This window comes from Micropterus salmoides, unplaced genomic scaffold, assembly GCF_014851395.1.
Source record: "Micropterus salmoides isolate LMB-PRFRI ecotype aquatic unplaced genomic scaffold, ASM1485139v1 Ms_hic_scaffold_7, whole genome shotgun sequence".
Lineage (NCBI taxonomy): Eukaryota > Metazoa > Chordata > Actinopteri > Centrarchiformes > Centrarchidae > Micropterus > Micropterus salmoides.
In genome coordinates, this window is record NW_024044459.1 from 33481172 (window position 1) to 33494350 (window position 13179).

The following is a 13179-nucleotide window of genomic DNA, read 5'->3' on the forward strand; positions in this document are numbered from 1 at the left end:
TGTGTCCAAAGTGATGCAGCAGAGTTCTAAATATTGATGAAGAAGGGAGGGTGGTGGTTTTCAGTGATCTCTTCAAGAAGAGGAAAATAACTTGTTCTAGGGAGGTTTAAAGCCTTCAAAGGTCAAAACAAATCTATGAAATATTGAGAGCTGGGAGAAGAGCTGCCTTCATTCTAGCACTGCCACTCATAACAACAGCAGGCCATGTCAGGATGTAACAGTTCGGATCGAGAAATTAGTAGACCCCTAATATATTTCTAAAGAAAGGATGTTCATGCTTTTTGAAAAATGAAAGCCCTACCTGAGTTTGCATTACAGTGTGAGTACACCAGATATAGAGGGTCTGGGCATAAAGAGCACAAGCTGCAGAGGCTGGAAATTTAGTTAATATTTTATGTGTTACCAAGCTTTATTCATCTGTTTTCATATATTTTGCATGTTTTTAAAACTGTAGTCAGGTAGCTACATAAAAATTTTCCACAGAAGACCCCATTCATAGTCTCAGCAAATGGTGTATATTGGTAACACGGAATAGAAAGCATCTTCAATCTAATATTAGCAAATTACTAGAGGTAATTTACAGATATCTACATTTTAATCTGTGTTCTGATTTACACAACCAATTATCTACTGCCTCTCGTTTCTTTGTCCAATTGTTTCCTACTGCCATTTAAACTCCTGTGTGCAGGAGTTTAAATGTTCACAGACTACACAAAATATGATCATATTTAAAATGTGTACCCCACTTAATCAAATAAAACTGTAATGTGCTTTTGGCAAACACTGTGCCATAATAGCTAAATGTGACATGATGCTTAATTTAAAAATAAATGGAAGTGTGCATGCAATAGGGGGAGGTCAAGACAAAATAAAGTTGAAGTGTCTATGAAATAAAATTTGTAAGCTTTTGACAAAAAGAGGCTCTTTTGGTCTTTTGCAAGAGTGAGGCTCATGAGGTATAAATTACACCGGTGCAGCATCAGTGAAGCTTTATTCAGCACAGCACAACAAAAGTTACTGCACATATTCTAACGCCATTTGCATCTGTTCAAAGTGTATTATCTCTTCCAAAGTGTATTATCTCTTCATATCTGAATAATGTATTTGTATTTGGATACATCCTTAGTGTTCACTCTAAACATTTCAAAACACTTTTTTGGAGAATTCTGTCAAAATTCTCAAAAGATGGATAACCAATCAAAGTGCAGAAAGGCATTGAAAATCAATTTAAATCATTAATTATCTGGTATACTGGCCTATATGTCCCTCCTTCATCAGATGCCATTATTAAATGTTAGTAATGTAATCACTGCATGACTCTAGGCCAGCAGTATAAATAAGAGGATTGCTCGCTCCATCTGAAATTGCCATTATTGTCTGTGGCTGACTGCTGATTGTCAGGTTAGCCGCTGAATTCATTATCATGATTCCTCAAGGCTGAGCAGAATTGATTCTTATCTGTTTCTGAAACTGTTTTGTCGACCAGAGCCTCATCTCCATATCATTATTAGAATATATTTCATTTTGTCAGGCTTCACCGTGCTGTGATGTGGCGTCCCTGCAGCCGCCGCCATTACACACTGCACAACAATATGTAGGCACACCGCGATATGTATCATTAAGATACAGTCGGAGCATCAAGTGTGTGTCAGCTTGGAAGAGAGAGAGTGTGACATTTCTCATTTCTCATCAAGTCTTTGCCCCAGCAGGCTTAGCATATAAACAACGTTGGTTTCTTTGCCATAATTGAGCATTATAGATAAGAAGCATATCTGGTGCTGCAGCTGGGCCTGTGAGGCTGCCACCCAATCAGCACCTACGCACCGGGAGAAGGCCGGGAGTGACATGCATGGCTGATGACGAGCATCAGTAGGACCATGAGCTGAGGGACAACAGCCAAGCTCAAACAATGACACATCCAGTGCCGGTCAGAGGAGTAAACTGAATAGTAGCACATTCACTTGCTAAGAGCAATCTGTTTTTTAAGAAGCTTATTTTTAGAGCATTTCTGCTTCGAGTGACAGAATAGAAGGAGAGAGGCGATGAAAAATAAAGTGAGGTAGTTTTATGTTAGTGTATTCCAATTTAAATGTGATAGTAAGACCATCAGAATGAAAATGATTAAGTTGGTGTTATTTTATATTTATTGGATGTTCTTGTACTAGCCTATTTTGTTCTTTACATCTCCATCTTAGTTTACCTTCACTAAACTGCTCCCCTCAACAGCGATTATCCACTCATACCTTTGCACCTTTACCTAGGCACAGCAGGTCTGTCAAGCTTTGGATCAAGTCCAAGTAGGCTAAAAAAGTCCTAAGACGGCCTTTTTAACCAACTCATGGAGCAATTTGCTAGCTAGCTAAGCAGATAAAATCTATATCAACAGTTGTTACCAGCCAGAAATGAGAAGCCTGCTCTTGTCTACCTCTGCCTGAAATCAAGGACCCATTGTTTAAAAAATTACAAAGTATTTCAAGCGATACATCTGTCACTATTCTACTTATTGTAAACCGCATTATGTGTCAGGCATAAATAGAAATCTTGGAAGATGTAGCAGCACTAATGGAGAGGGACAGGGCTTAGCAAACTGTGAATTAATTCTTTAATCATGTTTTCTCTGCACTAATTGAACATCAACAGCTTAGTTCAAAAAGTTCATATGAACATTAACCTTAAAAAACCTTTTCAGTCAAACTAAACTTAAAATTTGTGCATTTCTCTCTTTCTCAATAATGGCAGCTAATCTTATCTGTGCATAGTGTTAATTTAGTCAGACTCACAGGGCTTCAGCAGGTAAGTACTGGTCAGGAGGTATTTGCTGGTTCTAATGCAGTACTTAAGGTCAAAACAGTGCTTCATAAGCTTGTGAACAAGCTTAAACTCACCGCATCCGATTAGCCAAAGACGGTGGCATCCACAGCAGAGGCAGTGCGGCTGATAACCCTCATGTTGCCCTTTCTGCGCAAAATGGGCTGCTGATAAAGCTTGACCGTTGTTTTCTTGTTGGGAGTCTGGTGACCATCCATCAGACGGCCATAAAAGAGGAATTTTGCGACTTGTTTATGTCCTTCAAATCTAATTGGACCTTGCTGCAGCTCCCATGGAATGCCATTGGTAGGCAATAAACAACAGAGGGAATGGGCAATTACTTCATATCACTGCCGGACATGGTAATAGTTATTGGCACACTGAGTTCTCCTCTCGCCATAGTTATTCCCAATGGTCATAGAATACAATTTGTGGTCTGTGCACGATTTAGAAAAAGGGGCAGTGACCTGGGATATGAGGATATGATTAAGTATGCCATTAAAGAGCTCAAGACAAATCATGGAGGGATTGTGACAGCCAGCGAACGTTTCCAGCCTGTGTGCACTCCTGGGTACACATTGCCACTGTCAAAGAAAAATTATGTAACTGCAATTGATTCCTTTTTCTGTTTCACACTTGAATTGCGTAGAAAGAGACATGTGCCTGTAGAGCTTGTTTTGGGAATTGTAAATATGAATTTTTCATGCTCACAACTGGAATTTGTTGAATTGATGAATTAAGCAATTTGCGACGTGAAGCTCAATTTGGAATTCAGGATTTTAGACTCACACCTAAGTTCAAGACGCTTTTTATTATATTCCTATGTTAACTGGGAGCCAGGCCACTGTGCCAGCTTTGCACTTAGTTCATTGCTCGTTCTTCTCTTCAACCCATAATGGACTGTTACTCTCTCCACTTGTGAAAGACCTACAAACTGTGTCCCAGCTACTTGGACTCAACTGTGCCGAAAGAGGAGTCAGTTTTGAGAATACTTTATGAAGCTGATATGATGTTCACTTACTGTTCATAAAACAAATGACACAAAATGCAGTTATTTTGACTGTGTATATCTGGCTTTAGAGAAGGTGGATGCCATTCAACCAACACTCAGAAAAGTCAATTACCAATTACTCTTTGCCAAATAAAAAATCTCTGCAATTCATGTTTTAAAATCCACCCACTCAAAATTGACGAGACACATTGTCCTTCAGACCTTAAAGGATTTTGCAGACACAGTGTGTTTCTGTCCCACAGCAGGGAAACTGTACGGGGCTGACCGGCTCAGTTGCATTGTCTCTATAAAAAGCTAAGTGACTGAAAGGATGTATTGTACTTTTTGAGAGGCGGTGCCTGCTGGCTGGATGCCAGATGCCAAGCATAACTCAAAGTGACAGAGTGACCCTCAAATAGTTGCAGAAGGTCGGGCAAAAGAGTAAAGATTGTGCCGAAACAGCCCACATTCGCACTGTTTTGTGGCCATAAACCTGTGAAACATCCTTAACAAGTAAACAAAATGTGATTGAGTAAACAATGAAATGGACTGTCAAACCATTTTTTCTGGATCCTTACAATCAGTTAGAAATAGAGATAATTCAACAATCAATTTCTTTTCTGTATGTTCTTGAATTTGGAGTTTTAAGAGCTTTCAGCATTGTAGTGTAGAATTGTAGTTAAAGGGGTATTAAGATATCTGTGACCTCTACTGGTGGCCAGCATGAAATTCAACAACACAACCTGCCTCCTCCTACACAATCCACATCCCTCACAGCCCCCTTCAGCCTGAGCTTTAGTAGCCTGTAATTTATACTGATGATAAAGTCACAATGCCCCAGGAGTGAACAGTAAGCTAGTAAATAGAAACTGACTTTACTGATAGATTAGAAATCAATCAGTAGGCTACCACCTTGCCAAGGAGTAACATTCCACCATACTGATTTCTCATTATTTGGCTTGAGAACAAGACGTTTTAGCTTTTGTAGATGAAATGTTGCGTGAATAGTGTGGAGTTTATTTTGAGTTTGCTGAAATGCTTGTGGGTGAGAAGTTTTATTTGGACTAAATTATATTTTTCAAAAGGCTGAAATTAAGCAAACTTTGCAATCACTGAGTTGCTTTAGATCAACAAGTTGATCAACCCCCTGCAGATGCATTACGATCTGACGCTGGTTTTGCGCACAAATGTTTGTTGGGTTTTGGTCGGTAAAAAAAAGACATTAGGAGACATGGCCTTGGGCACTGGGAAACCCTGACAGGCCTTTTTCACAATTTTGACATTTAGGAGACAAAACGATTAATCGGTTAAATGAGAAACTAATTCTGTTGCAGCCCTAATTGTCATTCATTTAACAACCACCTGAAGCCCACCGACTCACCACTGATTTTGTTTGGTTAATATAATGGTCAGTGTATATTAAACACTAATTCAATGAATATAATTGAATGCATGGGAGTATGAAGTGTTAGGGGTAAAATAAATAGGGGTAGAGGGTAGAAAAAAAGTGGTTTGCTTCATTACGTTTTATCCCTGATGTAACTAATGTCTCTATATACATAATAATCAGATACTGGATATAAACTTGGAATATTCCATGTACTGTATCCAGTTAAGTCTTTTCAACTATCTGTATGCACCATGTACCAGATCTTTAACATTTTGCGATTGTGTGGCTTTGGAGGCAGAGGACCGTGAGTAACACAGAACCAGATTTTAAAGATTGCGGCTCTGCTGAAAAAGACCAAATCTGCTCCACAGACTAATGGCCATGTGAATACATGCAAGTCTGTCATTCCGTTATAGAGCCATTACATGAGACTCTCCTTCAAAAGTCAGACAGCTTGTTAAATCCGACATGTTTCACCAGCAGTGCCTCCAGTGAAATGAGCTGCTGCTGAGAGACAGACTTCCTCTAAGTGAGATTCTATACAGATCTGCAGACATCAACACCTAAAGCATAAGTTTATGTGAAGTTTACAACAAGTCAATTACGGGTGAGGGGTGTCACAGCCTGATAGGTCGTTAAAGTAACAGCCCAGTAAAGTCTATCAACTCAAATGGTATAAGCACGTACACCAAGTATTGCACTGTAATACATCACCCTGCTTCATTAGCTTCTTAACAAGAAGGGTTAGTGTTTTAAAGGCAGCAGAGCTTTACTCACCAACACGTTTAACATAGTTCCATGTGTAAAATAAAGCAGAATTTTCACCGCTTTACCAAAGAAACGATGCTGAGAAATATGTAGACTATGAGTCATGCTTCAGATCATGCTGCCTGAATACCTTTTAGATTTTGGAAGACAGTTTGGTCAATTTTGAGTGATAACAAAGTACGCTCCTCTACATTGCACACGGGCTGTCGTTTTTTTGGAGGTATGGCCACAATACATAAAGTGTTTATTTGCCTCATTATATTGATTACCTCTTAACCAGTAAATCACAGATCCTGCCCATGTAATAATCAAGCCGTGTCCTACCGTTTAATTGATTGTAGACCACATCCTCCAGCCTCTCCAGCCTCTGGAGAATAGACTGTCTGTCCACCAAGTTGGAAACTTTGCCATTCCTGGCTCGCAGCCTCTGGTCAGACATACGCCCTAGCTGGATGAGCTCCTCGGATCGGTCCTGGATCCTGCAGTAGACCGAGAACAGGATAATTCCCACAAACACTAAAATGTTGACGGTCAGCAAAGTTTTGATTTTGCGTGCCACAGCCATGAAATAGAATATTGTCCGGCCGACTCAGTCAAGCCCAGCAGCTGTCCATGTGTGGTGGCCTGCTTTGCCACCTTAATGTGCGTTGCAGGAGGATGGTTTTTCCGCTCAGGGGGAGAGAAGGTCAACTCGTGAAGACCCGGGGAGCTGACGGATCCGTTCAGCACCGCGGACAGCTCTGGAGGCTGCGCTCGCTTCTTCTCTTAGTGGGGCATCACATCCGTCACATGGAGACTGGAGGTAGGAAAGGTTGCTGGCGGCCACGGTGCTCGGCTTCCGCCGGTGAGCGAAGCTTTTACTCAACTAGCCGAGGTACAGCTGCACACGCTCTGCCGTCGTTTGAGCTACATAGCCTATTGCAAGCGAGAAATGACGCCAGGGAAGGCATTCATCCCCTTGAACAGCCTGAGGCAGTTGCAAAACATCTCTCCTCTGCACCGTGATAAGTCGCCAGTTCCTTAGCCCCAATATGTCTCGTCCATCTTCCAGGAGATGCACTGTAATAACCGCTTGTATCGAAGCGTCCTTCTGCTACCACTGCTTTGCTGTGACATCTGCTTTTTCAAAAGCGTTGTGGTCACTCGATCCGTCCCGCTCTGCAAATATGAACCAGAGGAGCTTATGTCCAGAAAATATGTGCATGCTTCAAAAACACGGCGGCGTTTCTCTCTCTCTTTCTCTCTCTCCCTCCTTGTCTCTCTTTTTCTCTGTGTGTTTGTCTTTCGTCAGTTCATTGTTGTTTCCCTTGTGCGGTGCAGAGTAAGATGAGTTGAGAGCTGATTTGCCCTCAAATGCGGTGGGAGAGACGCAGCCGGACTCTGGCATGCTGTCTCTTCTCCCAGCCTCCCCGCTCTCAGCCAGGGAGAAAAAGCCGCCGCTGCGTCCTGACGTTCAGAGGCACAATCATGAATATTCAGGAGCTGTGTTGGGCTCGCAGGATAAAATAAACAGCACCACTATGAAAGCAGCAAATAATTCCACTTGGCAGAGCAGCCTTCTCCCCGTATCAGTTAGTGAACTGTGAAAACGTGTGCAAAGATGTGTTAACAGATTTTTTTTTTTGCCATTTGATCCGTAATGCGATGGTTAATAGAGTCCATCTCTCTTCTGATGCCGCGGTCAGGGGCTTAAAGCTCTAGTGCCTCACATCCATGTTGCATATAGGTTTTAATTTGCATGTTATGAAACTCCCCCTGCATACTGTACATGCATGGTCAACTTCAGGATGATAATTATCATTTCATGAATCACATGCTTGGAGGAAGATTCAACTCCATCATACTAGAACTAACAAATATGTCCTGCACCGAATAAATAACCTATTTTTAATCAAACCAATTTGGGGGAAAGAGACAAAATTCATTTAAATTTATATTTGGACCATTTTTAAACAGAAGTTTAACTTTTATCAACATAAAATCCACCTGACATTGCAGCCTATGTTGTTGTGAAGTGCTCCACAGAAACCCCACAGTTAAGAACAAATATCTTAAGGGACATGGTAAGGACCACAGCATTCAGTAGTCTACAGTAGTGATTCAATCCGTTACCAGCCAGTTCAAATCATTTCCTCCTCTCAATTCAATACTGTAACCTCCCTCCTGCTATTGAACCCCTCATCTCAGATTCCAAATGAATGATAGCTCAAGTAAAAGGATTCGGTCTAACTGTGGACTTGATTAGGCAAACCCATGACCAAGGCTTCCCAAAGCACTTTGATCCCACTTCACACCGACCAGAAGACCTTAGATTTATACTTACTTTGTTTGCTGCTTCACTGTAATCAGATATAGCGGCTGTAACTGTAAAACCCTTTATAGACAGCACAGCTCTTTGTCAGAGGACATCTGGTACAAACGTGATCTTTTAAGCATTCTCTTACCTCCTGAAATGACGATGATACGTCTTCAAGATGAAATCGATTCTGGTTAACTGAAAGCAGTTTCAAGAGCTTTTCTTTTTAATACTCTCGGAAATCCGTTTCAGAGCTGGAGGAGAAGTGGTGCACTGTTGTGTTGAGGGTGCTCATGGAAGAGCATAACATCATATCTATCAAGACACAAACTATACATGCTGAAGAGCACTAAAACTTTGTTTTTTCACAAAGTCTCTACATTTAAGGGTGTAAGAGAGACAGGGATTATGTTGAATCATACAAAACAGCACAATGATCGTATCATTCTCTGTGTTGTGGATGTACACGGCATTTCCTATCATCAACCCCTTGTGTTTTAATGATTGTAGCCCATGCACTTCATCTCCAGGCCTACAGCTCTTGTGTTTCTCATCTCTGTATGACATTTACATTTAAAATGATTGGCTTTGTATGCACTGTTTCATTAGGATTCCTGCTGCATGTGAGTCCCATTACAAAAGGTGCTGATTTAATTCAAGGCCTGCAGAAACAGGCAGACTGTGGGGAAATCACTCTTACAGCCACCTCAGCCGCCATGCAGGCCTCAGCACAGCTGCTTATACAGCAGCTACAGTATCACTGCCCCCTACGCTCCTCTATAAGACTCTCTGAAGACTTCTGTTCTGTTTTCTGCATTCAGCACCCTGCATGCCTCTGTGACTGCAGACACTGGCACTCGAGTGTTTTAACCATATTAACCTGGGTCACTGCCAGCTGCACCTTAGTCATCCTACTCAGTGTTTCAACATAAGCCACTTAAACATATTCAGTGGGAGGACACAGGCTTGATAGCACTGTGTGCATCTAGAACTGCTGCAAGGCAGACAGAAATATCTATAGCCATGTATTCACAGAAAGCATAAACTAGGAGCTTCCATAGAAATTCCAATGCCAATCACAAATATCAGTGTTGATAATGTTATCAAATTCCCTTAAAGTAGTTTTGTTCATCATAATAATATTATGAGAGTCCAAATGAAATAAAGCCATTCTTTTTTTGTGGTTAAATAATGTCAAAGTAACACTAAAACTAATATTTATTTATCTTTGAAAGGAAGGAACAAAGGCATTTGGAGATAAATCCAAAACACTCACAACTTAATCAAACTTGTACTGTAAACTGTAGCTTACAGTACAAGCAGAGTACAGGTACCTTCTTGTAGTATTGGAATATGGAACCATTAAGCATGTAAAACAAACCCATTTTGACATTTGCCGTTAAGGTTTTAAGATGCCCAATGTGCTAGACTAGCTTTCTTGCTATCTAGCCTACAAAATTAAATTAGCAGTGAACGTGTCCTACAGTGGATGTTTGCTAGCTTGTACAGCATGTGGGACAATGTGTGGGTCAAGACATGGGCCCATGCCGGAAGACAAGAAGGAGACACTATAGCTGGAAAGCAAATGTGGGTTGCAGTTCAAAGTTTCCCCTTCTTTTTATGTCTTCATGTCTCATGTTGTACCAGAGAAGAGAAACCAAATGAGAGAAAAAGATTTATTTCTCCCTTTAGCTTTTTTTGTCATTTCCAAAAGTGGCAAACTTGTTAGTAAACGGTTGCTTATTTACACAGTCAGCAGATATGGAGTAACATTAGCGTACATTTGGAGTCATGTTTCAGGAGACCTGATAAATGTAGGTCTAACTCCAATTTGAAAATTGAGAAAAATATCTGGCTAGAGTTGAGTAACTGCACAGCCAGCTAATAATTCTCTGTAGGTTCTTCACTACTAGGCGACGCCTTTCATTTTACATATAGCAATTTGATCTATTTAAAATAAACATATTGATATGTATATATAGTGCAGCTTAAAAAAGTGAATTAACATATACTATACACGGACCATTCTGTAAATACAGGTAGGTGAGAGCCTAGAGAAGTCTTGGCACCAGAGAGGATATTAACTACTGTAAAACCCAAGATAGTAAGTGCTTTGTTGGGGACCATTTAGTTTGCTACGCTCCAGTGATTTTAGTACACTAGACTCGTCAGCTGAAGCTGCTCTTCACTGTTCACAAGAGGCCGGCATGTCCAGGCAGAGGGAATGTGTTCAGACAAGATGCTATTAAGCAAGGACAGCCAGAAGTCAACAGATCATGTACAACCACTGCATTTCAGCAGAGTGAGAGATCAAAATCACTTTTCATCAGCTTTTTTGTCTTTGGTAGTGATGTTTTTATTTAACTTGTCATCCAGGTTTCAACTAACCACATGACAAATTGCCATTGTACATGTACTGTTGTGTGTTGACAGAATGTAATGAAAGACATGGTGGTTTCTTTAAAAGTAAAGTAGTTTGTATTCAGTGTAACGATTAGAATAGATAATTACCAAGCACTGCATATAAATGAAAATATGCAATATTAAAAAGCTAAATTATTAAAGCGTGTCTTTTGGTCTTTCATAAAAGTATGCAAGGTTGTTTTTTTCCTTAGAGACCAAATTGTCTCCTCCATTCCTAATATTCACAACGCTTTGGCATAAACCCAAACGATCTTATTCACCATAAACTACATCAAGGTTAGTGTGACCATTGTGAAAAGAAAAACAAGCGACTGGCAAATCTGATGCAGCAGGAACAGCCGTACTAATGTGGCTGAGTAAATAATCCATGTTTGTCCCCGATCAGCTGACGCGCAGACTTGCTGTGTCGCTTTCAGAATAAAGCACCCACTCTAAGACACTCATTGGTCACTAATGTGGGAGCTGTCTGCCCGCCTGCCAGAGCTAAGTTCATATATTATCACTTTAACCCCTAGGCTAACAGCTAAGCCCCAGTTCTGTCTGCCTTAACTTAGCTCATTCACATTCCACCTCCAGCCACTTCTCCCCACTGTGCTGCTGCGGGAGCTGTTGATTTGCCTAATGCCTTAACAAAATTAGAATAATAACCCTGTGGACTGGAATAGGTGCTGTTCAGCGTGGGGAAATTTTTTACACGTTTTTTGGTTTTGTACTACATAGATTAGGCAACACTGGGGCCCAGCAGCTGAATGTGTGTCAGTGCCGGGGCCTCATTAAGACACAATATGCTCCTTGACCTTGACAGACAACTGTGGCTGGCTGTACCCGTAATGCATCACTCAGTGGCATCCCAATCACAAATGCAAAGTCCTTTTTCTGAAGTGGGGACAAGATAAATCTTGATGTTAATGAGAGAAAGAAAGAGGCAGGCACTGCTTCTGTACACATGCTGTCAAACAAAACAGTGACAGGAATTATCAGTGTAAGAACTACCAAAACGTTAAGACTGAGATACTGAGCACATCAAATATCAAAATGTCAAAGTGAATGATTGGATTTATCAATATGAACATAAGCTTGGGTTCTCAATGTGTTTGTTTTAATGGAGAAGAAGCTCTCGAGACACCCCCAAATGTTTCTTGATTTATGGCAGAAGCAATTACATCTTGCCAGTGTACCGATGCTTGATGGGCGAATCGGTGCAGGTAATTAGAAAGAATAATGAAACAGGGAGCCAAGGGAATGAATCCCTGCATCGAAAAATCTAATCAAAGATAAATGGACTATCCATATTACCTAGTCATTATGCCGGAAAGATTATTGTTTTAAATCCCTGTGTGCACCAGCTACGGACTCTTTCTCAAACAAAAGCCATTACTCTACTGACACCTCCAACTTGTTTGTAGACTGATTGATGTCCCATGGCTTGTAAGCATTCCTTCAGTTTATGTTTTCAATTTCTGGGTGAGATAATGGGTGGGGGTATATCACAAGAAAAACAGCTAATGATGGATTTATAAAAGAATAGATAAACATTATTAAAATGCACACAAATGCATACATTTGAGCTCACACAGAGGCACACATACGTACACATCAATAATACATTCAAGTGTGCAACTCAAGTGCACTGACGGAACTGTTGTTAGGATTTCTATAATGTCAAAGCTAAACTCTTTAAAGCGGAATCCGCTGTAATTACAAACAAATCTTCTGTTCAGTTCTCTACACTGTTTAGTTGCATCTCAAAGGACTCTCATACCATATTTCTGCTGCGGAGACTTCCTGGAATTTTGAAACGTGTTTAAAGTCCTGTATGTAATTTCAAAAATAAATGTAAATGGAAGAAAAGTATGCTTTATTCTACAAAAATCTAATGTTTGCAAGCAGTGTTGAGACGTGTTAAGTAGCAGGAGGGCATGAAGACTGAACTAGCTCACCACATATACTGTATGATGTAATATGGTAATAATATTGATGCACAGAATGCCCAAAAAGTGAAAAAAATCTGTTCTACTTCGCTTAAAGTTTATAGTTTGACATTTTGGGGGGAAAAACATATTTGCTTTATAGCTAAAAATTATGATAATGAGAGGAGACAGTTATCTCAGCTTAGCGCAAAAACGTGAAACAGCTATCCTGGCTCTGTCCGAAGGTCAAGATCTGCCTACCAGTTGTGTTGTAAAGTTGTGGTTTTGTTGGTTTCAGTGACCTTCTGCTTTATTGACTGGCAACTTCAGAGTGGAAGTGCAAGAATAGATATTACATGTTAATTTTAAGAGGCAATGGAAAGTATATTTTTCAGTGTTGGACAGAGACCGGCTAGCTGTTTCCCCTTGCTTCCAGTCTTAATGCTAAGCTAAGCTAATGGCCTGCTGGCTCTAGCTACATACTTCGGATATAGACATTAAAGAGTGGTATCAATCTCACTCTCAGCAAAAAAAAGCTTATTTCCCAAAATATTAAACTGTGCCTTTGAGGTAAACTTATCTGCAGCTGACT

At 40.5% G+C, this 13179-nt stretch overlaps 1 protein-coding gene across 1 annotated transcript in view; it reads right to left on the reverse strand.

The window, feature by feature from the left end:
* galnt9 (polypeptide N-acetylgalactosaminyltransferase 9) overlaps nt 1–7363 on the reverse strand; it is a 109767-nt gene extending 102404 nt beyond the window's left edge. Inside the window, 1 exon segment of the mRNA XM_038704785.1 lies at nt 6282–7363. Within this exon segment, the coding sequence (XP_038560713.1) occupies nt 6282–6522 (241 nt within the window). The 5' untranslated portion in view covers nt 6523–7363.
* Nucleotides 7364–13179: the final 5816 nt, after the last annotated feature.